Genomic DNA, 24,479 nt, shown 5'->3' with positions numbered 1-24,479 from the left:
TAATAGATATTAGGTATTTTGCCAGACCCTGGTAAGTCATATTTAAGAGCCCTAAGGAAGTTGCCTGGGGAGATGACAGTGGATGAGTAAATAAGGGTCAACCTAGACCTAGCAACAGATGGTTCAGTCATCTTGGAGAAGAGCCACATGGAGCAGGAGGTGGCAGCTAGCTCGGTCTGGTAGCAGGCCCTTAGAGAATGTTAAGCTGGCTAAGTAGACCATGAAGTGGAGAGTAGTATCTACCGTGCGTGAGAAGCCAAGAGGCTGAGTGTCTGGGAATGTGGGAAGTTGTGGGAAAGACCTGGAGGAACTGGTAAGGGCTGTGTGCTGCGTGTGGGTCTGTGAAGCGCTGAGCAGCTTGAGCCCTGTGTACAGTAAAGCCTTCTCTCTTTGTAGCAGGTGAAGTGGTCAGCATCGGGCAGTTAGCCTCACTGGCGCAGCGTCCAGTGGCTAGTGCAGGTGGAAGCAAACCTCTCACCTTCCAAATCCAGGGCAACAAGCTGACTTTGACTGGTGCCCAGGTGCGCCAGCTTGCTGTGGGGCAGCCCCGCCCGCTGCAAAGTAGGTAAAACCCACCCCCTGTCCTGCCTTTTTCCTCCTCTTCCCCTGTCCCCTTGTTTTTGTGGCTCTTTTTAGATGTCAGCCTTTGTGTTCCTTTCCCTAGCTTTTGGTGGGTGGGACCGAGGGGAATGGTTAGAGGGTGTTTCTTGATGGAGAAGAGGTCATTTCAGAGTTAATCCCTCTCTGTTCTTTCCCTCTCCTCTTGCCATTGCCTCTGCCCTCCTCCGGCTGATAGCTGCTTCTCTCTCTCTTTCTCTCTTCCCTTAACCCAGGGAATGTGGTGCATCTCGTGTCAGCAGGGGGGCAGCACCACCTCATCAGCCAGCCTGCCCATGTGGCCCTCATCCAGGCCGTGGCCCCGACCCCTGGCCCCACCCCTGTCTCTGTGCTGCCTTCTTCGACCCCCAGCACCACCCCCGCCCCCACAGGCCTCAGCCTTCCGCTTGCTGCTAACCAGGGTGAGGCTCCTGGCCTTCCTACTTACTTAGCCCTTGCTGGCCTTGTCTCTCCAGGCGTGTGCTGGGCTACTGTCTGTCTAGCCTTCCCTCTGTGTTGTTTTCCCTTGCCAGTATCTCTAATATCTGTCTGCCACCCTCTCCTACCCCTGGATTTCTTCCATCCTTTGGGTCTCTTGTTTCTTTTCTACCTTCCCCTCAATGTAGCTTCCTCTTACAGTGCCACCCACCATGGTGAATAATACAGGCGTGGTGAAGATTGTAGTGAGACAGGCCCCTCGGGATGGACTGACTGCTGTTCCTCCGTTGGCCCCAGCACCCCGGCCTCCGAGTTCTGGGCTTCCAGCTGTGTTGACTCCACGCCCCACGTTGACCCCTGGCCGCCTTCCCTCACCTACTCTGGGTCCTGCCCGGTCTCCCATTCCCACGACCACTCTGGTGAGGCCTCTTCTCAAGCTGGTCCATGGTTCTTCGCCTGAAGTCAGTGGTGAGTCCAGGTGTTGGAGGCCAGGAAGTTTTCGTCAGGAGTGTAGATGAGATGGGGTGGCCTTGAAGGTTTCTTAGTGACATTGGATCCTTTCGTTATCAACATACTGCCTTGATTTTGCAGTAGTCCCCAGAACTGGGCTACTACCTAAGCTGTAACCCAATTCCAAGCATGTGTTGGAACCTTGGAGGGGAAGAATGTTACGTTGTCAAATTCCTTGGATTTTTTTTACTTCATGTTGTGAGAATGATGGCTTTCTAGGAAACAGGTTGCTTAGGGTCTCAGGGGAAGGGTGGGACAGGGTAGTAGAAAGGTCAAGAGCAGAATTCTGAGCTAACTTGTCCTCTGTCTCCACAGCTTCAGCACCCGGAGCTGCTCCCTTGACCATCTCTTCTCCGCTCCATGTGCCATCCTCACTCCCTGGGTCAGCCTCTTCTCCCATGCCAATTCCCAACTCCTCTCCCCTTGCTAGTTCTGTGCCCTCGACAGTCCCAGTCCCAGTCCCAGTGTCATCGGCACTCCCCATCTCTGTCCCCACCACGCTTCCTGCCTCGACTCCGCTAACCATCCCCATCTCAGCCCCCTTGCCTGTTTCGGCATCGGGTCCAGCTCTTTTGACCAATGTGACTCCAGCACTGGCACCAGTTGTCTCAGCAGCGCCTGGACCTCCCTCTTTGGCACCAGCTGCAGCTTCTCCATCAGCGTCAGCCTTGACTCTAGGTTTGGCCACAGCTCCGTCCCTGTCCCCATCTCAGACACCTGGTCACCCTCTGTTGTTGGCTCCCACCTCTCCACATGTTCCAGGGTTGAGCTCAGCTGTGGCCCCAGCGTGCTCGCCGGTCCTGGTGCCAGCTTCAGCTCTGGCCAGTCCTTTTCCAGCAGCGCCAAATCCAGCTCCAGCCCAGGCTTCCCTTCTGGCTCCAGCACCTTCTGCATCTCAGGCTTTGGCCAATCCTCTGGCTCCTATGGCGGCTCCACAGACAGCAATCCTGGCTCCTCCAGCTCCTTCTCTGGCTCCTCTTCCAGTCCTGGCTCCATCACCAGGTCCTGCTCCCATCCTGGCTCCATCACAGACTCCGGTTCCAGTTATGGCTCCATCATCTACTCCAGGAACCCCTTTAGCTTCAGCTTCTTCACTGGTGCCAACCTCAACTCCTATGTTGGCTCCGCCATCAACTCAAACCATGGTACCAGCCCCAGTTCCATCACCTCTCCCGAGCCCAGCTTCTACGCAGACACTGGCCCTAGCCCCGGCTTTAGCATCCACTCTTGGTGGCTCGTCTCCATCTCAGACACTTTCTTTGGGCATGGGGAACCCCCAGGGGCCCTTTCCAACTCAGACATTGTCATTGACTCCAGCATCATCCTTGCTACCAACTCCAGCCCAGACACTGTCTTTGGCACCAGGACCGGCACTAGGCCCAACGCAGACGCTGTCTTTGGCTCCAGCAGCGCCTCTGGCTCCAGCTTCTCCGATGGGCCCGGCCCCAGCTCACACGCTGACTTTGGCTCCGGCATCGTCATCTGCTTCACTCCTGGCCCCAGCTTCAGTACAGACACTGACCCTGAGCCCTGCCCCGGTTCCAGTGCCCGCCCTGGGCCCAGCTGCAGCTCAGACTCTGGCACTGGCCCCAGCGTCAACACAGGCCCCAGCTTCCCAGGCATCTTCCCTCGTGGTTTCGGCATCTGGCACCTCCCCCTTGCCTGTCACCATGGTATCCCGACTGCCTGTTCCCAAGGATGAGCCTGAAACACTGACTTTGCGCTCTGGTCCCCCCAGCCCTCCCTCCACTGCTACCTCGTTCAGTGGCCCCCGGCCTCGACGCCAGCCCCCCCCACCACCTCGTTCCCCTTTCTATCTGGTAAGTTGTACTTCCTCACAGGAGAGGGCATTGGAACTTAGTTTCTCTGGAGTGTTGGTAGATAGGAACGGAATGTTTCTTGACACGTTACAAAGCCTAGTGCTATGGACCAAGTACTCAAGGGACAGTTGGACAAGTTCCTTTTTTTCTCTGAGCCTATACTGTCCTGTGCAAAATGGGAATAATTTGTGTTCTGCCTTCCCCAGGGTTAATTAAGGGCTGAATGTGCTTTAGAAATATGAATCGCTGATGGACTCAAGGTGTTTTTGTTATCAGTGGTCTCTTTGAGTCTTGCTTACTCTTCTGAATGTTGGCATGTAATTGCCTCATTTTACAGATGAGGTGACTGGCCCACTAGATGTTCTGAAAGTTACATAATTTGTGAGGACACAGATGTGCTCCTGTTCCCCAAAAGAGGCAGTCTTCAGAAATGAAAGTTTCCTCAGTTGCTGAAACCGTCACCATTACCAAGTATTAAACTCCAGTGGACTGAGGGACACCATAAATACACCTTGCTGGGATCATGATTCTCTGACCTTGACAGTCACCTCTTACTAGTTTTTGTCTCCATAGTGATAAGTGGGCAAAAAAATAACTTTGTTCCCTGTTCTTTCGTGAGTTTTCTGTTGGCCATTTTCCTCTACATTACATGTGATTTCATGTGTATATGAATGAGTTGAACTCATCGCTCAGCTTAGAGCTTAGTGCACGAATTTAAGAAAGGCCCAGTGAGCCCCTCCTGCCCCTCTGTCGTTCTTGTGTTATCAAAGCCACTGCTTAAATTTTGCTTCAGCCCGACTTCACCACTGTCCGTCAGTGCCACTGGCTCTGCGTTTGGTCTTTTCCAGACGCTTCCAGGTTGGCCCTGGCTGATGATAAATAGGAGGGAGAGGCCGTGGTCTGCTGAATTGTGATTTTTCTCTGTAGTTTGGTACAGGTTGAACATCCTTAATCTAAAATCCTGCTTCAAAATCTAACTTTTTGAGAGCCAACCTGATGCTCAAAAAATTTCATAGTTTATAATAATCTGGATTTCAGAGTTCTGGATTAGCACTGCTCAGCAGAGTGAAGTCTGTGCAAATGTTGCCTATTGAAAAAAATGAGACCACGGCCTCTCTAAAATCCAAAAAACAACAGTTCCAAGCATTTTGGTTATAGGATATTAAAGTTGTCATAGGTGCTTGCCACTTTTTTTCTTAAACAATATAATGTACAAGTTATATCATACATCTCACCCTACTGATAGCGTACAATTGGTGACTTTTTAGTGTATTCATAGGGGTAGGCATTCAGCCTATTGGCTAAGGTGCCTGTGTCCCACATTGTAGGATGTGAGTTCAGTTCCTAGCTGCAGCTCTGGATTCCAGCTTCCTTGGAAGCTCAAATAATTAAGTTCCTTCCACCCATGTTGGAGATGTGGATTGAATTCCCATTGCCTGGCTTCAGTCCAGCCCTCCTCTATGTGTATATGTATGTATATATACACATAAAATCTATCCAGAGAGTTGTGCAACCATCACTACAATAAATTTTAGAGCCTTTCCATGGGCCCGGAAAGAAACCCAGCATCTCTTAGCCATCACCCGCTTTGCCCTTGATCACTGTTAGCCCTAGACAACCTATTTTCTGTGTGTAGATTTGCCTATGGGTTCTGCAAAAATTCATGAAAAATGAATATCATGAAAAACCACATGGATTTCAAATTTTCTGTAGCCAGATAAACTTTTTAATTCCATTTCCCATGAACTTTTTTTTTTTTTTTTTAAGATTTATTTATTTATTTGAAAGGCAGAGTTACAGAGAGGCAGAGAGGTCTTCCATCCGCTGGTTCACTCCCCAAATGGCCACAACAGCCAGAGCTGAGCCAATTTGAAGCCAGGAGCCAGGAGCTTCTGGGTCTCCCATGCAGGTGCAGGGGCCCAAGGACTTGGGCCATCTTCTACTGCTTTCCCAGGCCACAGCAGAGAGCTGGATTGGAAATGGAGCAGCTGGGACTCGAATTGGCATCTATATGAGATGCGGGCACTGCAGGCGGTGGCTTTACCTGCTGTGCCACAGTGCTGGCCCCTCCCATGAACTTTTTGAAATTCTCTTTTATGTTGTCTTTGTGATGACTTTCAGTTAGCATGTTTTTGAGGTTCAGTAGTGTTACAGTATATGTCAGTACTTCATTTCTTTGTTGTTGAATAATTTTCCATTGTGGATAGACTACGTTTTATGTATCTGCTGGTCAGCTGATGGAGACATTCGTGTTGTTTCTACTCTTTGGCTGTTCTGAATAATGATGCTATGAACATTTCACATATAAATTTTGGTGTGGATGTGTTTTCAGAAGCTTAAACGTAATATAGGGAGCAGAATTGCTGGGTTACATGGTAACTGTGTTTACCCGACTTTTTTTTATGTTTATTTATTTGAAAGGCAGAGTTACATAGAGAGAAGGAGAGAGAGTGAGTGTGCATGCTTCCACCTGCTGGTTCACTCCCAAAATGCCACAATGTCTGGAGCTGGGTCGGACTAAAGGCAGGAGCTAGAAGCTTCTTCCAGGTCTCCCATGTGGGTGCAGGGGCCCAAGCACTTGGACCATCTTTTACTACTTTCCCAGGCACATGAGCAGGGAGCTAGATCAAAAGTGGAGCAGCTAGGATTTGTACTGACTCCCATGAGGGATGTCCATAAGCGGAGGCTTAACCTTCTATGCCACATTGCACCCCTGCCAAACTATTTTCTAAAGTGGTTGCACCATTTGACATTCCTCCAACAGTCTGTGAGGGTTTTTATTTCTTCACTTTTTCCGTAACACTTTTTTTTTTTTAATTTATTGATATAAGAGACAGACGGAGCTTCCTATCTTGCTGATTGACTCCCCAAGTGCACACAGTAGCTGGGGAGATGGAGTTAGGAGCTGGGGATTTAATCCAAGTCTCCCATGTGGCAGGACCCCAAGTACTTGAGCCATCACTGCTGCCTCCCAGGGTCTTCAGTGGCAGAAAGCTGGAATTAGGATTTGGGGGTGGCTGTTGAATCCAGGCACCCCAATAGGGGATGCAGTTGTCTCAATCAGCAGCTTAACCATTGTGTCAAATGCTTTTCCCTCATTTGTCCTTTTGGTTCTAGCCGTATTATAGCCATTGTAGTGTGAAGAGTCTCATGGGTTTACATGTTTGTTTTTTTTTGTTTTTTTTTTTTTTGTTGTTGTTGTTGTTGTTTGTTTGTTTGTTTTTCCAAAAGATTGATTGATTTGTTTGAAAGAGTTAGAGGGAGAGACAGAGATCTTCCATCCACTGGTTCACTCCCCACATGGTTGCAACAGCCAGGGCTGAGTGAGGCTGAAGCTAGGAGCCAAGAGCTTCATGTGGATCTCCTGTATGGGTAGCAGGGGCCCAAACACTTGAGCCAACCTCCTTTGCTTTTCCCAGGCCATTAGCAGGGAGCTGGATCAGACGTGAACCAGTGCCCAGGACGTGAACTGGCACCCATATGGGATGCTGGCATGGCTGATGGTGGCTTTACCCACTACACCACAGCATTGGCCCTTCTTGTTAGCGGTTTTGATTTTGCATTTCTCTATTGGCTAATGTTTATCCTGCTTTTATGTGGTTATTGGCCATTTGTGTATCTTTGAAGAAATATCTATTCAAGTTATTTTACTTTTTTTTAATGGGATTTCATTTTTTTTTTATTGAGTTGTAAGAGGTCTTTCTGTGTTCTAGGTCAAGTTCCTTTTCTCTGTTTTCGGATGTTATGATTTATAGACATTTTCTCCTTTGCTGCTATGGGGAGCTGGCCTATATTGACTTTCCTCTGCTAGGATGCTTTTTTATCTCACCTTACACACTCCCACCAAGATCTGAAGCTTAAGGTAGCAGGCAGATAGGGAGAGTTGGGACACTTCTTTTTTCATGCCCGTATCCTGGAGAGTCCAGTCTCTCATTAATCCATTCTATTAACAGATCAATTTATTTGGAGCCTATTTTGTGCCATAGATGGATTTAGATACTGAGTGATTGTAGTGTGCAGGATGATACAGTTCATGTTTCATGAGGCTTACAGCACAGTAGGTAGAAGACATTGGTCAAATTCAAGTAATCATACAGATGTCTAGCTACAAGTGTGATGAGTGTACAGACTGTGGGACTTGCAGCCCTGAGCTGGGCGAGGATTGGGTCGAAGTCATATAGGCATTGCCCTTCTTTCTCAGGGTGACGTTGATAACTGGAGGTCAGGTTAACTGTCCCATCTCACCCCATTCCAGTCTGGCCCTTGCTGAAAGGGCTTAGCCTCCCTGTTTCCTGGTCAGCAATTTGGGGGAGAGTATTCTGATGATCATTTGAGACCTACCGCAAGAAGATGAGTTAAGTGTTAAGTGTTCTGGAATTTAAGTGTTACTCAGGACTAGTCCCACATCCCCCACTTTTTTTTTTTTTAGTTTATTTTCTTATTTATTTGAAAGAGTTACAGAGAGGCAGAGTCAGAGAGGTCTTCCATCTCCCCAAATGGCTGCAATGGCCAGGAGCTTCTTTCAGGTCCCCTACGCAGGTGCAGAGGCCCAAGAACTTGAGCCATCTTCTACTGCTTTCCTAGGCCATAGCAGAGAGCTGGGTTGGAAGTAGAGGAGCCGGGACTCCAACCAGTGCCCATATGGGATGCCAGCACTGCAGGCCACAGCTTTACCTGCTACACCACAGCACCACCATTCCCCCCCCCCCCCCATCCCCATCATTCTACAAACATGTTGGAATGTAGGTCTTATTTTGATTATCCAGGAATTCTGCTTTGGTAGCATATGAGAATATGAATTTTCTGTAGTGGAGAAATTTCACTTAATATTATGTGAAAGCAACAATTCTTAATGATAACTTGGAAAACCGCAAAAAGTATAGTGTAATTTTGGATCTTACATTTCTTTCTGTCCAGAACTGTGAGGTGTTATGTTTTGTTTTAAAGATGTATTTATTGAAAAGGCTAAGAGAGAGAGAGACAGAGAAAGATATCTTCTATCTGCTAGTTCATTCCCCAAGTGACTTTGATAGCTGCAATGGGCCCTGGCTGACATCAGGAGCCAAGAACTCCATCTGGTTCTGCAGTGTGGGTGGCAGGGACCCAAGTACTTGAGCTACCACCTGCTGCCCCTCAGGGTGCACATCAGCAGGATGCTAGATCGGAGGCAGGACTAGACGCTTCAGTATGCGAGCAGGCTGTCCCAACCAGCAGCTTAACCGGCTGCACTACAGTGCCTGCCCCTGTTTTATGCTGCTGTGATGTGTGTTCTCAAGGACTGATCACTCTTCCTGTGTGTTTTTTTCTTTCGTCTCCAGGACTCTCTGGAGGAAAAGCGGAAGCGGCAACGATCTGAACGCCTGGAACGGATTTTCCAACTTAGTGAGGCTCATGGGGCCCTGGCACCCGTGTATGGGACTGAAGTCCTGGATTTCTGTACCCTGCCCCAACCTGTTGCCAGCCCCATCGGCCCTCGTTCTCCTGGCCCCAGCCACCCCACCTTTTGGACTTATACCGAGGCTGCCCACCGGGCTGTACTGTTTCCCCAGCAACGACTAGACCAGCTGTCAGAAATCATTGAGAGGTTGGCAGGGCTAAGTGCTAATGGGGAGCGGGTCTTGGGGCTTCAGAGTGGCTGTAGTGCTTAGGGCTGGTGAAGGTGTTAATCTCTGGGGCATTTCAGAATTCCATCTTTGACACTGCGTGCCTTTTTTACACAGGTTCATCTTTGTCATGCCTCCTGTGGAGGCACCTCCCCCTTCCCTACATGCCTGCCACCCACCTCCCTGGCTGGCCCCACGTCAGGCAGCCTTCCAGGAGCAGCTGTCCTGTGAGCTCTGGCCACGAGCTCGTCCTTTGCACCGCATTGTGTGTAACATGCGCACGCAGTTCCCTGATTTGAGGCTCATCCAGTATGATTGCGGTGAGTTCCCTGGCCAGTGTGGCATCCTTGTCCACTTTTGCTGCTGTAGCGGAGGGGTGCTGCACATCAGGTCTCGAGGGATTTCTGGAGAGCATTTTTTTAGGTTATGCTTTTGGGCCTTCTGATGGATTCTTTGCATTTAGGAAGTACGTGCTGCTAATTCACTTACTCAGTAAGTAATTGATTTATGAACATCTGTCATATTCATTTGCAATATAGAAACAAGACAGCATGGAGTTTTGTAGTGTTGCAGAGAAAAGTATGCAAGGGTTTAAATAGTAAAGTGTGGTTTGGGAAAAGCAAGGACCCTTGTATTGATCACGATGCATGTGGCTGCGCAAAACAGAGCCAACCAGGACTGGATCAAGCCACAAGGACATTATTGTTTGCTAAATGAGGAATTATGAGAATGGATGGAATGTGGTTGGTTCCACAGGAACTCAGGATCTTCTTACCTGTCTGCCTTCTCTACTATATTTTTTTATCTTTTTATTTTCATGCTTGTTTTTTCATGGCGTTAAGATGGCTGCCATAGTTTCGGGGAACATGCCAATCTAAGGAAGCAAGGGTTTTGTCGAAGCCAACACTCAATTCCTTTCGTATTTCCTTTCTTCTGTTTTATGTTGGGGGTTGGGGAGAGGGGAGAAAAGACTTTTGGCTGAACACTCTGCAACTCATTGCCCCAAACTGGGATACTTGCCCGTCCCCAGAGCAATCACTGGCACAAGGGAGTAGCGAAACGAAATCGTCGCTTTTTTGAACCAGTCATGATTTGTTTTCTGGGGTTGGGTTAGGGTCTGCGTCTCCTGGGAGCAAGTCCTCTCTGCCAGCTGTCTACAGGGCTGTTCACCAAGAATGCTGGTTGGACAGTAGTTAGCAGTTTCTGTCAAAAACCTGCGTAGACATTTCTGTAGTAATGTGTTTGGAGATCGTCACCCTAGAATACACAAAAATCAGGTGTTTTTTTTTTTTGTTTTTTGTTTTTTTCAAATGAGTTCAGTTTTTTAAAAATGTTTAATAGTTAAAATCATTCAAACTAGATGGACTGAAAGTCTTTGTTGAAAGTGTTCAAAGTGGGTACAGGCATTTAATGCAACAGTTAAGAAGCTGCTTGAAAGAAAGCAGCAGAGGATGTTCCAAGTACTTGGCCCCTGCCCACCCATGGAGTTCTTGGCTGCTGGCTTTAGCCTGGCCCAGCCTGGCCGTTCATTGTGTTGTCGCCATTGGTGGAGTGAACCAGTGGGTGGAAGGTGTCTTTCTCTCACCGCCCTCTCCCCCCCAGCCCCAACTCTACTTCTCAAATGAATAATAAATAAATCTTTTTAAAAATTTAGTAAGCCATTTTAGATGCCTACAACTATTGATAGAGTTTGAGTCCTGGCGTTGCTGTCCATTCCGGCTTCTAATAAGCAATTCAGGAGGCAGCGGGTGGTGACTCAGTAATTGGGTCCCTGCTGCCAATGTGGGAGACTTGGTTTGAGTTCCTGGTACTTGGTTTTGGCCCAGGAAGTAAACCCATCAGTGGATGGGTGCTCTCTGTCTCTATCAGATAAAAATGTAAAGGCAACATTGGCAACAGCAACAACAGAAACACTAAGTGACTTAGCAGTGTTACAGATGTTACTTCCGGTTTGCTGGGAGGTTGAACTAGATAACCTCAGGAAATCCTGTCTGGCTTTGTAGTTTTTGGTACAAATTCCTGTCTTTAAGTCATGGTTTTGTTGATGTCCTGTGAATCTGTTCTGTGACTATTGTAGTACTTCGAGATCTCTTGCTTATAAACCATTGGTTATTCTGTTTGTCCCCCCACTGGTCCATATTATCCTACCCTGTTAGAGAAGTTATATCCCAGGCAAGAGCAGACTGAAGGGAAGAAAATGTTTGGAGCTCAGTATTTTTGATTCCTCAGGCTGTTTGAAACTTGACTCTAAGCTTTGATTGTCTTTCAACCACAGCCGTCCAGTGCTGAGTGTTTCCCCAGTCCACCGTAAAGCCTGCTCCCTGTACCCCTTCATATCTCTTCAGGAAAACTGCAAACGTTGGCAGTGTTGCTGCGACAACTCAAGGCAGAGGGCCACCGGGTGCTTATCTTTACCCAGATGACCCGAATGCTGGATGTGTTGGAGCAGTTTCTCACCTACCATGGCCACCTCTACTTGCGTCTGGATGGGTCTACTAGAGTTGAACAGAGACAGGTAACCCTGACATCTTTACCAACCGGAAGCTCGCCTCAGCTTCTCTCTGCTTTTTCCAAGGCCTCAGCTTCACCACTGAGCTTTGGACCTGTGTTTGGGGATAAGTCTCCAATACCATATTTTCTTCTTTTCCCTCTAGGCCTTGATGGAACGATTCAATGCAGACAAACGCATATTCTGCTTCATCCTTTCAACTCGGAGTGGGGGTGTGGGCGTGAACCTGACAGGAGCAGACACTGTTGTTTTTTATGACAGCGACTGGAATCCTACCATGGATGCTCAGGCCCAGGACCGCTGTCATCGCATTGGCCAGACCCGCGATGTCCACATCTACAGGTATTGTCTGCTCTTCGCTCAACCTTAGCCTTCCCCTTCTTGAAAGGGTTTCCTCGATGCTTGGCTGTTCACACTTGACCTCCATCACCCCTTAGGCTTATCAGTGAACGGACAGTGGAGGAGAACATCCTGAAAAAGGCGAATCAGAAGAGAATGTTGGGAGACATGGCCATTGAGGGAGGCAACTTCACCACAGCTTATTTCAAACAGGTACTAAGTCAGATCTTTCAGCCTGTGCAGGAAACTGTGCCTGTAGGAGTTGTGCTAATTGAAGAGGAGCTGTTTGGCCTTCACAGACTGCTGCTTCAACCAGCGGTGCCTGTGATTCTTCCAAGGGCCAACAGCCTCACAACTGTAGACCCAGGCCTAGTGCTCCATTGGCTCTGACACCGTCTCTGTTCTGTCTGACAGCAGACCATCCGAGAACTGTTTGATATGCCCGTAGAGGAGCCGTCTGGCTCATCGGTGCCCTCTGCCCCTGAGGAAGAAGAAGAGACTGTGGCCAGCAAGCAGACCCATATTTTGGAGCAGGTGAAAAAATAGTGGGCCATCCCTAACATAGAGTGGATACTTATGTCTCGTCTACTAGTCTCTTGAGCTTGTCCAGGGAAAGAACTGTTTTTACTGCATCTCAGATTATAGTAAGCCTTTGATAGTTATAAATTGGTTCACATAATTTAGTAGGAAAGAAAAAACAGGATAAGGAGTATTTCGTTCTGGGATTGATTTCGAACAGTGCTTTTTGTTGTTGTTGTTGTTGTTAAGTTTGAAAGGTAGACTTAGAGATCTCCCATCCTCTAGTTCATTCCCCCAAATGGCTGCAACAGCTGGGGCTGGGCCAGGCCAAAACCAGGAGATGGGAACTCCATCCAAGTCTCCCAGGTGGGTACAGGTTCCTAGGGTCTGAAGTACTCAGGCCATCTTCTGCTTTCCTAGGCACATTATACTTGATCTTAGACAAAAGGCCAAGAAACAGTTCCCCAAGCACGTTAGCAGGGAGCTGGATCAGAAGCGGAACAGCTGGGACTCGAACCAGTGCTCATGTGAGATGCTGGCATCACATACAGTGGCTTAACCCACGGTGCCACGGTGTGAGCCCCGCAACAGTGCTTCTTAATAATTGTGTTTCTTGGGGGTAGTGTTATGGCGTAGCAAGGAAATCTGCCTGCAGTACCGGCATCCCATACGGGCACTGGTTCGAGTCTTGACTGCTCTTTTTTTTTTTTTTTTTTTTTTAAACAAGGTTTATTTTATTTATTTGAAAGAGTTACAGAGAGAGGAAGAGACAGAGAGAGAGGTTTTCCATCTGCTGATTCACTCTCCAGTTGGCCGCAACAGCCGGAGCTGCACTGATCTGAATCCAAGAGCCAGGAGCTTCTTCCGGGTCTCCCACATGGGTTCAGGGGCCCAAGGACCTGGATCTGCTGCTGCTGCTTTCCCAGGCCACAGCAGAGAGCTGGATCGGAAGTGGAGCAGCCAGGACTTGAACAGTGCCTGTATGGGATGCTAGCACTGCAGGCGGCAGCTTTACCCACTATGACATAGCTCTGGCCCCAGAAACCCCTTTTTTTATTCAGTCTTGCATTTCCAGGACATTATTATTAATAGATCCTCATCAATCCTCCAGATTGAAGTGGAACAGCCGGGACTAGAACCGGTGCCTATATGGGATGCCAGCGCTTCAGGACAGGGTTTTAACCCGCTGCACCACAGCGCTGGCCCCATTTTTGCTCTACTTCTGATCCAGCTCCCTGCTGATGGCCTAGGAAAAGCAGAAGATGGCCCAGGTGCTTGGGCCCCTGTCACCCAAGTGGGAAACCAGAAAGCTCCTCGCTTCAGCCTGGCCTACTTCTGGCTGTTGTCATCTGGGGAGTGAACCAGCAGATGAAGATCTCCCTCTCTCCTTCTGCCTCTCTGTAACTCTGACTTTCAAGTAAATAAATCTTTTTTAAAAAATAATAATTGTGTGTGTTCAGCCAAATTACACATGTTTATTCCTATGAGCTCTTCCCATTTCTCTGAAGTGCTAATCAGAAGGAAGTAGCTCTGACGGTTAAGTGGGCAATGGATTCAAGAATTGCTTGGTACATACTGTCAAACAGTGGTTTCTAAACATTGATACATAATAGAATCACTTGGAAAGGTAATAAGAGGATTCATTCCTGGGCTCCATCTCAATCTACTAAGTCATTTTTGGGCATTGGCTCTGAGCATTTGTATTTGTGCAGAGTACTCCAAACATAGACAGGTGTTCAGGAGCTACAGGTGTAGAGCTTCATGGAGATGTTTTTCCTTGCTGAGTGCCTTTCTCTTACTGCTGAGTAAGTCCTTGTGTGCAAGGGGTCTTCAGAAAGTTCATGGAAAATGAATTTTAAAATTTTTCTGGGGGCTGGCATAGTGGTAAAGCCACTACCTGTGATGCGTGCATCCCATGTAAATGCTGGTTTGAATCTTGGCTGCTCCACTTCCAATCCAGTTCTCTGCTACTGCGCCTGGGAAAGCAATGGAGGATGCCGACGTTCAAGGGCCACTGCACTCATGGGAGGCCCCCCTGGCTCCAGTGTTGTGGCCATTTGAGGAATGAACCAGCAGATGGAAGTGCTGTCTCTTGCTCTCTTTCTCTCTCTCTCTCTGCCTTTCAAATAAACAATTCTTTTTAAAAAATTTGTCTTACAGCCGGCGCCGCGGCTCACTAGGCTAATCCTCCGCCTGCGGCGCCGGCACACTGGGTTCTAGTCCCAGTCGGGGCGCCGGATTCTGTCCCGGTTGCCCTCTTCCAGGCCAGCTCTCTGCTGTGGCCAGAGAGTGCAGTGGAGGATGGCCCAGGTGCTTGGGCCCTGCATCCCATGGGAGACCAGGAAAAGCACCTGGCTCCTGGCTCCTGCCATCGGATCAGCGCGGTGCGTCGGCCGCAGCACGCTGGCCACGGCAGCCATTGGAGGGTGAACCAACGACAAAAAGGAAGACCTTTCTCTCTGTCTCTCTCTCTCACTGTCCACTCTGCCTGTCAAAAAAAAAAAATTTGTCTTACACCTTTCAATCCCATTTTTCATGAACTTTTGGAAGGAACCCTCACCCCGCCACGTGCTCTAAACTGTTTCCCTCAGTGGCTTTGGTGTGTTCATCTCACGAAAAGATCCGATGTGATTATTAGGTTAGCCTGAGGCATCTCAGTACAAAAAAAAGCCTTAAGAGATCTTTGATACTAGGATCTTCTGTAACCATTTTTTTATTTTTTTTACAGGCAGAGTTAGAGACAGAGAGAAAGGTCTTCCTTTTTCCATTATTTCACCCCCCAAGTGGCTGCTATGGCCAGCCCGCTGTGCTGATCTGAAGCCAGGAGCCAGGTGCTTCCTCCTGGTCTCCCATGCGGGTGCAGGGCCCCAAGCACCTGGGCCATCCTCCACTGCCTTCCCGGGCCACAGCAGAGAGCTGGACTGGAAGAGGAGCAACCAGGACAGAATCCGGTGCCCCAACCGGGACTAGAACCCTGGGTGCCGGCGCCGCAGGTGGAGGATTAGCCTAGTGAGCTGTGGCACCGGCCCCTGTAACCTTTTTTTGTCTAAGAGTTCTAAGGCTGACTCTGAAGGAGAGGAAATAGTGCTAGGGATCTCTCAAAGAGTCGCTTGCTGGTGAAACCCATTTCATCCTGTGTGGAGCACTGTGCTGGTTTGCTAATGCTGGAAGCTCAGAATGTTGTTGAATTCTGTTGGAAATCTAGCTTAGTGTAAACTTGGCCTCACAGTTTTGCCAGAATAAAAGCATAGGCTATCTGGTTCTTCGTAAGTCTCATATACTTCTTGATTGTTTTCTTACACCCCCTTGTAGGCATTATGTCGAGCAGAAGATGAAGAGGATATCCGTGCTGCCACCCAGGCCAAGGCTGAGCAGGTGGCCGAGCTGGCAGAATTTAATGAGAATGACGGATTTCCTGCTGGTGAGGGCGAGGAGGCCGGTCGGCCCGGGGCTGAGGATGAAGAGATGTCTCGGGCTGAACAGGAGATTGCTGCCCTTGTTGAACAGGTCAGTGTTGGACCGGGAGTTCTCCACCTCACCCTTCAGAGCTCCTGCTGGGCTTGTGACCCTCCTTCTGTCGGGGGTGATGGGGCTCAGGGCATCAAGTCCCTGAGTTTATCTCTGCTGCTCTGTCCTGCAGCTGACCCCCATTGAGCGCTATGCCATGAAATTCCTGGAAGCATCCCTGGAGGAGGTGAGCCGAGAAGAACTCAAGCAGGCAGAAGTGAGTATTTTTTCGGGGGTGGAACTAGCAGTGGAAAGCTGCGAATTTCTCCTCACTCCGTGCTCTGCTGGCTTCCCTCTGACCACCCTTGGGCTCTGTTGTTGGTAGGAGCAAGTGGAAGCTGCCCGCAAAGACCTGGACCAAGCCAAGGAGGAGGTGTTCCGCCTACCCCAAGAGGAGGAGGAGGGGCCAGGGGCTGGGGATGATATTTCCTGTGGGACTGGTGGAGGCAGCCACCGGCGCAGTAAGAAGGCCAAGGCCCCTGAGAGGCCGGGAACTCGTGTCAGTGAACGTCTTCGTGGAGCCCGGGCTGAGACTCAAGGGGCAAACCACACTCCTGTCACATCCACCCATCAAACCCGCAGCACGCCCACACCCCCCTGCTCCAGCCCTGCCAGGGAGCGCGTTCCCAGGCCAGCACCCAGGCCTCGACCCACTCCAGCTTCAGCTCCTGTTGCAATTCCTACCCCGATCCCCGTCCCAGTCTCTGTCCCAATACCTATTTCAGCCCCAAATCCAGTAACCATTCTTCCTGTCCATATCTTACCTTCTCCCCCACCTCCTCCTGCACAGATTCCTCCCTCCTGTTCTTCTCCTGCCTGTACCCCTCCTCCTGCCTGTACTCCCCCGCCAGCTCATTCCCCCCCACCAGTCCAAACTTCTCTCTTAATTCCTTCCTCTCCTCTCCTGCTTGGTCCCCCTTCCAGACCCCTTTCTCCCCCAGTTTCTAACCTCACCTTGGCTTTGGGGCCTGAGGCAGAACTGTGTGCACAGACGTTGGCATCTGCAGAGGCCGAGGAGCTGGGTGGCTCGACCAGTTCTGAGACTGCCCAGCTTGCGCCCGGGCCCCCAGCGGATCTGTTGCCAGCTGCTGTCGAGATCCCACCTGCTTCAGAGAAGAACCCTTCCCTCACCGCTTGTGCACCTAGCCCAACCCTGGAGACTGGCAGCGTCCCCAATGGTCAGGAGCGGGAGGTCCCAGAGCCTGCCCAGGAGCCCGTCCTCACAGTGCTGCCCGATGCTGAGGAGTTGTCGGCGTGTTTGAGTGAGAGCAATGGACTTGAACTCCCACCCGCAGCAGCGTGTGATGAGCCGCTTCAGGAGCCGTTAGACACAGACAGGAACTCGGAAGAGCTGGTGGACTCCCAGACGCCAACCTCCACCCCGGAAAAGCCACAGGAGCTTGTCACAGCTGAGGCTGCAGCCCCGTCAACCTCATCTTCAGCCACCTCCTCACCCGAGAGCCCTTCGCCTGCCCGCCCCCCGCGGCGGCGCACCAGTGCTGATGTAGAAATTAGGGGCCAGGGGGCTGGTAGACCAGGGCAGCCTCCAGGCCCCAAAGTGCTTCGGAAGCTGCCAGGACGGCTGGTGACCGTGGTGGAGGAGAAGGAACTGGTGAGACGACGGCGACAGCAGCGGGGAGCCTCTAGCACCCTCGTGCCTGGTGTGTCTGAGACCAGTGCCAGCCCAGGAAGCCCGTCCGCCCGCAGCGTGTCAGGGCCAGAGTCCTCGCCGCCCACCAGCGGGGCCTGTGAAGCTGCTCCCTCGTCCTCACTGCCCACCCCACCCCAGCAGCCCTTCATAGCTCGTCGTCGCATTGAGCTGGGGGTGGCAGGTGGGGGCAGCCCGGAGAACGGAGAAGGGGCACTGCTTGCCATCACCCCACCTGCTGTGAAACGGCGGCGGGGGAGGCCCCCCAAGAAGAACAGGTCTCCAGCAGATTCCGGGAGAGGAGTGGATGAGGCGCTCTCCTCCACTTCGAAGGGAAAAGCCAATGGGGCCGATCCCATCCCTGGGGCTGAGACCCTAATTGTTGCGGAGCCTGTCCTGGGGCCCCAGCTTCTTCCTGGGTCCCAGCCTCTTGGACCCCAGCCGGTTCACAGACCTGAGCCCCTCATCCTGTCACCTGTGGAGAAAAGAAGGCGTGGGCGGCCCCCTAAGGCTCGAGATTTGCCCATCCCTGGGACCATTTCCTCTCCGGGGGATGGCAGCTTAGAGAGCCGGACACAGCCACTCCCGCTACCACCACCCCTGCCACCACTCCCCCCACTGCTAGCCTGTTCCACTGCTACTGTCACCAACACTGTCACCACTGTCACCGTTTCAACATCCCCACCCAAGCGGAAGCGGGGCCGACCTCCCAAGAACCCACCATCACCTCGGCCCAGCCAGCTCCCTGTCTTGGACCGTGACAGCGCCTCTGTGCTCGAAGGCTGTGGCGGGGGGAGGCAGCGGCAGCCCCAGGGCCAGGGGGAGAGTGAGGGTAGTTCATCTGACGAAGATGGAAGCCGCCCTCTCACCCGCCTGGCTCGCCTGCGGCTCGAAGCGGAGGGAACGCGGGGACGAAAGAGTGAAGGGTCCATGGTGGTGGCCGTGATTCAGGATGACCTGGACTCAGCAGATAGTGGGCCAGGCGGGTTAGAATTGACACCTCCTGTGGTCTCAGTACCCCCAAAACTGCGTTCAACCCGGCTGCGTCCAGGGTCTCTAGTTCCCCCACTGGAGACTGAGAAGGTGCCTCGCAAACGAGCCGGGGCTCCAATTGGTGGAGGCCCTGGGCTGGCAAAGCGGGGCCGCCTACAGCCCCCAAGTCCCCTAGGGCCTGAGGGTTCAGTGGAGGAATCTGAGGCTGAAGCCTCTGGTGAGGAGGAAGAAGGGGATGGGACCCCACGCCGCCGGCCTGGCCCCCGCAGGCTCGTTGGGACCACCAACCAAGGGGACCAGCGCATCCTGCGCAGCAGTGCCCCTCCCCTCTTGGCTGGCCCTACTGTTAGTCACAGAGGCCGCAAGGCCAAGACGTGAGTGGGCTGCCCCTCCACCTTGGCTCGCTGACGTGGGCGCGCTCCCTCCATGACCAGGCCTGACTCTGTTAACCACTACTTGAAGTCTTGAGGGGGGAAGCCTCCAAGGAGACATAGGGGCCTTCTCCCTTCTTCCCACCCTAGTAGGGAGAAGGCAACTGGTTGTCATGGAGATGGGGCTCATCGCAATCCCCCTCCCCTTCCACCCCACATGGCTGGGCAGTGTTAAGGGTGGCAAGATAGTCTCTGTCCCCACCCCCTTGTACTTGATTCCCCAGCTGTCCTTCACAGCCCCCACCCTTAGTGAAAAGGAGAGGGGCTTCTCTACAATGAGTTTTTTTTTTTCTTTTTTCTTTTTTTTTTTTTTTTTAAGAAGAAAAAAAAATAATAAACTTAGTTTCTGTACGAGCATCCGCGTAAGGAGGCTTCTGATTTTCTGGTCTGGTGGAGGTTGGGTGGGCACTTGGGCAGTGGTTTTCTCCCCCTCTGAAAGACTGTAGGACTCAGTCTGTAACCCCGGATCATCTGCCTTTGCGGTACCAACGACCCAGTAAGAGGAAAGATTGCTAATCTGAACCAGTAGGATGCCTTTCCCTGTGTGTTGAAATCAGTCACTCAGGCATAGCCTGTCCTCAGCCTCCCTGCAGTGCCCCTGGACCCTGGGCTTTCCCAGAGGCCTCAGACTTCCTGCCTGTTGACCGTCTGGCCCAGGTGTTTCCTTTCACGCGTGTTTCCAGAAAGCAGGCCGCCCACCTCTAGTTGCTCCATCCCTTGGCTCTCCCCTGCTCTCCATCTAGCCCAACTGGTTTGAGTCAGCCACACCCCTTGCCCAGTTCCTCGGGCTCTTCAGATGGTGGCTGGCCACCCAGCCCCACCCCTGGGCTTGGCTTGGAGCCCTGAGTCAGCTCCATCTCCACCCAAGCCAAATCAAACCCGAGGCAGCAGCCGAAACTCTCAGTCCCTCAAGGCCTGTAGCCAGGTAAGAGCCCTGTTCCTGTTTGCGTTTTCCTGCCTCCACCCTCTGGGCCCTCTCCTGCTCTCCCCTTACTGACTGCGTTCGTGTTCACCTGGCCTTAGTTCTGGCCCGCACCCTCTCCCCTGCAGCCTGTGGCACCCGTCACTGCTCAGCTTGTCCTGCCTGTCACCCTTTCTGTCTTCTGGTACTTGTGTACAGGGAACCACGGGTGTTTCCTTTTTGTCGAGGCTGTATAGAGAAACAGCTGAAGATGAGGGTAAAGTTGGTGATGCCAGCAGTAGAGGGTGTGAGAAACGGCGTCACCACGCAGGTTTCTGTGTGAATGATGAGGTCATCTGGACTCCCGTCTTAATCTGATGGTGCTGTGTGGCTTGGCTTGGAACGGAAAGAGGAGGGGCCGGGCAGGCAGCATAGCCGAGGCAGCTCTGCTTGAGGAAGTAAGGTCTGTGATGTTCAAGTGCTTCAGCCGTCAGAAAGGGCTTCTTAGGTGGGTGCTTTTCTTCAGAAGCTCTGCTTTAAGTGGGGGAGCAGGACCCAGGGCCCTGTTCTCTGTTCCCTCTGTGCTCTCGGGCTACCTCCCAGGGCCTTAGAAATTGAGTTTATAATCACTTAGTCCCAGGTTCATAGCAACTCTCCAGATCGCGTGTGTCCCTCCTGGTGCACAGTGTGAACCTGTCATTTTGCTTCTCTCCACTTGTCGAAACAGCAGTGCAGATACGCTGTGTTCACACTAGCTTTCCTTCAAAGACTCAGCAAGCTGAGCAAAAGGGACTCTAGTCACAGTTCCGTCCGGGCTGTGACTCACCCCGAGGACTTCCCCAGGAGGGCGGCATTCCTGAGAGTTGGGTGAGGCTGCAGCGACCCGCGTGCTCTGAGAGGGGTGGGGTCTGAGCAGGCCAGGCCGAGGGCTCGGTTACTGGAATCACAAGTACCTTGACTATCGCCCACAGGTGATGGAGGACGAGGAGAAGGCAGCGGAGAGCTTGGTGAGCACCATGGAAGCTGCTCATTCTCCATCTCCCATCCGCTGCTGCTGGCTCCGCCTCCGCTACCTGGCAGCTGCTAGCATTATCTGTGGCTGCTCTTGCCTGGGAGTCATGGCTCTTGTGTCTGCCATCAAGGTGAGGAATGCAATTCCTATGGGCACAAGGCGGGTGGGTGCAAGGCCGTGGTTTTGTGTCTATGATCCATCTGCTGACAAACGGGTACAAGTACCTGTCAGGGAGGGTTTGGGTCTAGGCCTAGTGCCAGAATAAAATACTTCTCCCGCCTGTCAGAGGACCGACAGACAGCAGTCCAACAGAGCCATCACAGAGGCAGCATAGGGCGCTCAGAGCCAGGAAGGAGGTTGTGTGAGATGACACACAAAGGAACTTCAGTCAGTTCATGGAAAACGGGAATACAGGGTAAAACTTCAGCAAGCACGTGGCCCGGCAGTTAAATCCGTGCTTGGGTTACCCACGTGCCGTATGGGAGTGTCTAGTTCAGGTTCTGGTTCTGATGAATGCACTTCCTGTCCATCCTGCTGCTAATACCCATCCTGGAAGCATAAATAATGGCTGAAGTACTTGGGTCCCCTGTCACCCAGATGCGACACCCGGGTTGAGTTCTGGGATCCTGGCTTCAGTCTGGCCTAGCCATTGTTGTCTGTGGGGAGTGAACCAGTGTATGGAAGATCTCCAACTCTTTGTCTCTCTCCTTTCAAAAAAATAAAAACAATTTAGTGTATCTTATTTAAAAAAAAAAAAAAGATGCTTGTTTTAGCACAAAAAAAAAATCTGAAATCCATGCATAAGACAAATCTTGAGAAAGTTAATGAAAAATGGGAGTTGTGAGGAAACTTCATAGATTTCAAAATCTTTTTGCACCAAAATAAGCATCTTTTAATTCTGCTTTTCACAAACTTCGAAGTACCCTTGAATGTGTGTGCAGTGGAGTAGCCTACTGGAAAGCCCCCTCGGGAAGGTGGCGGGATGCGTGCCGGAGGGTGGGAAGGCATTCCAGGGGGAGGGGCAGAGAGAGGAGGCTGGGGACCGAGATTCCCAGGCGCCCTCAGTTCAGTGCAGAGGCGTTTTGACTCTCCTCTTGAATACTGGGGAGCCATGGGCAGGGTTTTGTAGGGAGAGTGGTGTGCTCGGATTTGTGTTTCAGAAAGACCCACTGTGCCTACCTGGAGGGTGGGCTGGAAGGGGCAGGGCTGGAGGCAGCTGAGCACTGATGGGAGTAGTGTCTGAGCCTAAAAGAGGCTGTGGGGTCTTGGAGGGGGCTTCACCACTTCAGAAGACATGCATCTTTTAAAAGGTACACAGACTAATTTCGCTTTAGGTTTCTTTGATTTTTATTTATTTGGAAGGCAGAGTAATATCTTCCATCCGCAGCAGGATGTCCTGGGTCAGGCTGCGGCCAGGAGCCTGGAACTCCCTCCAGGTCTTCCGCATGGGTAGCAGGGAGCCAAGTACTTGACCCATCATCACCTGTGCCACCCAGGATGTACATTAGCAGGAAGCTGGAATCAGATGTGGAGCTGGTACCTTTTTTTTTTTTTTTTAAAGATTTATTTATTTATTTGAAAGAGTTACACAGAGAGAGAAGGAGAGGCAGAGAAAGAGAGAGAGAGAGGTCTTCTATCCACTAGTTCAGTCCCCAATTGGCTGCAACGGCCAGAGCTGTGCCAATCCGAAGCCAAGAGCCGGGAGGATCTTCCAGGTCTCCCCCGTGGGTGCAGGGGCCCAAAGACTTGGGCCATCTTCTATGGCTTTCCCAGGCCATAGCAGAGAGCTGGATCAGAATTGGAGCAGCTGGGATTAGAACCGGTGCCCATATGGGATGCTGGCACTATACCACAGTGCCGGCCCTAGGTGCTGGTACTTTGAACCGAGGCACTCTAACACGGGATGCAGGTGTCCCAAGTGTGTCAGCTGCTAGGCCAGGTGCTGGCCCCCAACAGGCTGACTTAAGCATCACATTAGAATCTCCTCAACCCTGGGTGGACTGGGTTCCTAACACCGGAAGAACGCTGGGTTTCATTAAGGAAATATTAAAAGGTTGGATCCTTAATGACAGTGAGAAGATGCGGCCGTTGGGCTGAGAATGGGTGCTGCCTGCCCACGTGAGTGAAATGTCACAGCTTACTGTTTCTTGCTGAGAATCCCAGCTTCAGACTGGCCCTGGGCTGAGTAGGAAAGAACGAGGAACAAAAGGACTGGGAAGTGCTTTCCTGTATTTGATCCTGTAAGGGGACTGTGGCCCCCCTGACCGGCGATGGGGGAGGCAGAGGGTTTCGGGGTGAAGTTTCAAGCTATGACAGGAATGGGGGCGTGGAGTGGGACAGTGGGGCAGAAGCAGGAGGAGAAGCTAACCAAGAACCTGCCCCCACAGGCAGAAGAGCGGCATAAGGCAGGCCGGCCCGAGGAGGCGGCCCCCTGGGGGGCTCGGGCCCGGAGGCTCATCCTGGCCAGCTTCACTGTCTGGCTTGCTGTCCTCATTCTGGCCCCTCTGCTGCTGTGGCTGCTCTCCTACGCCATCGCTCAGGCTGAATGACTTCCTGGATCCTCCAGTGCGGCACTGCTGAGGTCCGGGGACAGCCGTGGTCCTTCCTGCTTGGGAAGATGGTACCTGGATGAAGGGCACCCTTCTAAAAGTTGGGCACCTCGCTGAGCCCCTTGAGGCAAGGTCAGCGAGCCCTGCCACCTTCCGTCTCTGACCCTACCCCACCCTAGAGGCATTCACTGGAAAGGGCATGAAGACCAGGCCTGATTTTATTAGAATTTGTTTTTTAATAAAAACCTTTTTTTAGTGGTGAAATACTCCTGTCTAATTGTCCTTCCCTGCTTTCCCCGGACCCTTGATGAGAGCCAGGGTCAGCTGACTGATGGCAGGAGCCAGCATCTTGCTTCACCTAAGGGCGCCAAGAGAAGGAAACAGTTGTGGTTTCTTTTTTTCCCTGGAAATGTCCATTCTTGGAAAGACCCCCAGCTTCTCCCTTATACAACAAGAAACCCTGAGGCCATAAAGGAAGAGTAGAAGCAGCTACTCTTTATTGAGCACTTACTGTCTCCAGGCTGTGTTCTGTTTAACTCCCTTCAGTCCTCAGAATGTTGCTCCAGCAGGCATCGCTGTTCCGTTCCGTAGTTGGAAGCAGGTACACATCTGTCCAAGGCTGCTCAGCTAGGGGCTGGCAGAGCTGAGTGGTGAGGAGACGGGGTGATAGCGGCAGCCACTCTACACACGGGAACTGGTGTGATTATAATGACCTTTCCTACCATGGTCACACTTTAAACATTGAAAACTTTTTGAATTTTATGACCCAGGAAGGTACCCAAAACAAGTGTACCTCTCAATAAAGGAACACAAAGCAAACATCTGGATAACCACCATTCAGCCAAGAAACGGAACATGGTCAGGACTCCAAAACCGGCCTTACACCCCTCCCAACCACCACCCCTCCTCTCTTCCCTTAGGTAACTGCCGGGCTGACTTCTACCAATGTAGTTTAATTTTGCCTGCATTTTAACTTCATATAAGTAGAATCATACGTATTCTTTGGATGTCTGGCTTCTTAACATTGTGAGATTCACTGATGTATAGCTATAGTTTTCATTGCTTTGTAGTATTCCATTATATGAATACCTATATAATTTATC

The 24,479-nt window shown here is 51.2% G+C and overlaps 2 protein-coding genes across 9 annotated transcripts in view; both read left to right on the top strand.

Annotated features, from left to right (window-relative positions):
- Nucleotides 1–19,271, top strand: part of SRCAP (Snf2 related CREBBP activator protein) — a 47,905-nt gene extending 28,634 nt beyond the window's left edge. For 4 of the 7 annotated variants that reach the window (XM_070064857.1, XM_070064855.1, XM_070064858.1 and 1 more), the window contains exons 22-34: nucleotides 397–561; nucleotides 834–1,019; nucleotides 1,237–1,503; nucleotides 1,861–3,365; nucleotides 8,684–8,949; nucleotides 9,086–9,288; nucleotides 11,314–11,483; nucleotides 11,623–11,819; nucleotides 11,915–12,029; nucleotides 12,231–12,350; nucleotides 15,648–15,842; nucleotides 15,976–16,059; nucleotides 16,168–19,271. In XM_070064857.1, the coding sequence (XP_069920958.1) occupies nucleotides 397–561; nucleotides 834–1,019; nucleotides 1,237–1,503; nucleotides 1,861–3,365; nucleotides 8,684–8,949; nucleotides 9,086–9,288; nucleotides 11,314–11,483; nucleotides 11,623–11,819; nucleotides 11,915–12,029; nucleotides 12,231–12,350; nucleotides 15,648–15,842; nucleotides 15,976–16,059; nucleotides 16,168–18,861 (6,167 nt within the window). In that variant the 3' untranslated portion in view covers nucleotides 18,862–19,271. The remainder of the gene's footprint in view (nucleotides 1–396; nucleotides 562–833; nucleotides 1,020–1,236; nucleotides 1,504–1,860; nucleotides 3,366–8,683; nucleotides 8,950–9,085; nucleotides 9,289–11,313; nucleotides 11,484–11,622; nucleotides 11,820–11,914; nucleotides 12,030–12,230; nucleotides 12,351–15,647; nucleotides 15,843–15,975; nucleotides 16,060–16,167) is intronic. The other 3 variants (XM_070064861.1, XM_070064859.1, XM_070064862.1) reach the window with 1 other exon arrangement.
- A 415-nt stretch (nucleotides 19,272–19,686) lies between these two features.
- On the top strand, nucleotides 19,687–23,640 carry TMEM265 (transmembrane protein 265). 2 transcript variants are annotated; one of them, XM_008248733.4, is made up of 3 exons: nucleotides 19,687–19,839; nucleotides 20,787–20,957; nucleotides 23,215–23,640. In XM_008248733.4, the coding sequence occupies exons 1-3, from the start codon at nucleotides 19,711–19,713 to the stop codon at nucleotides 23,374–23,376; spliced, it is 462 nt and encodes a 153-aa protein (XP_008246955.2). In that variant the 5' UTR covers nucleotides 19,687–19,710; the 3' UTR covers nucleotides 23,377–23,640. The 2 variants fall into 2 exon arrangements, with proteins under 2 accessions (XP_008246955.2, XP_002721782.2); XM_002721736.5 differs by lacking the exon at nucleotides 19,687–19,839 and adding an exon at nucleotides 19,866–20,323.
- The last annotated feature ends 839 nt before the right edge of the window (nucleotides 23,641–24,479 follow it).

Source organism: Oryctolagus cuniculus, chromosome 19, assembly GCF_964237555.1.
Source record: "Oryctolagus cuniculus chromosome 19, mOryCun1.1, whole genome shotgun sequence".
NCBI classification, from domain to species: domain Eukaryota; kingdom Metazoa; phylum Chordata; class Mammalia; order Lagomorpha; family Leporidae; genus Oryctolagus; species Oryctolagus cuniculus.
This window is presented reverse-complemented; position numbering and strand designations above follow the sequence as displayed.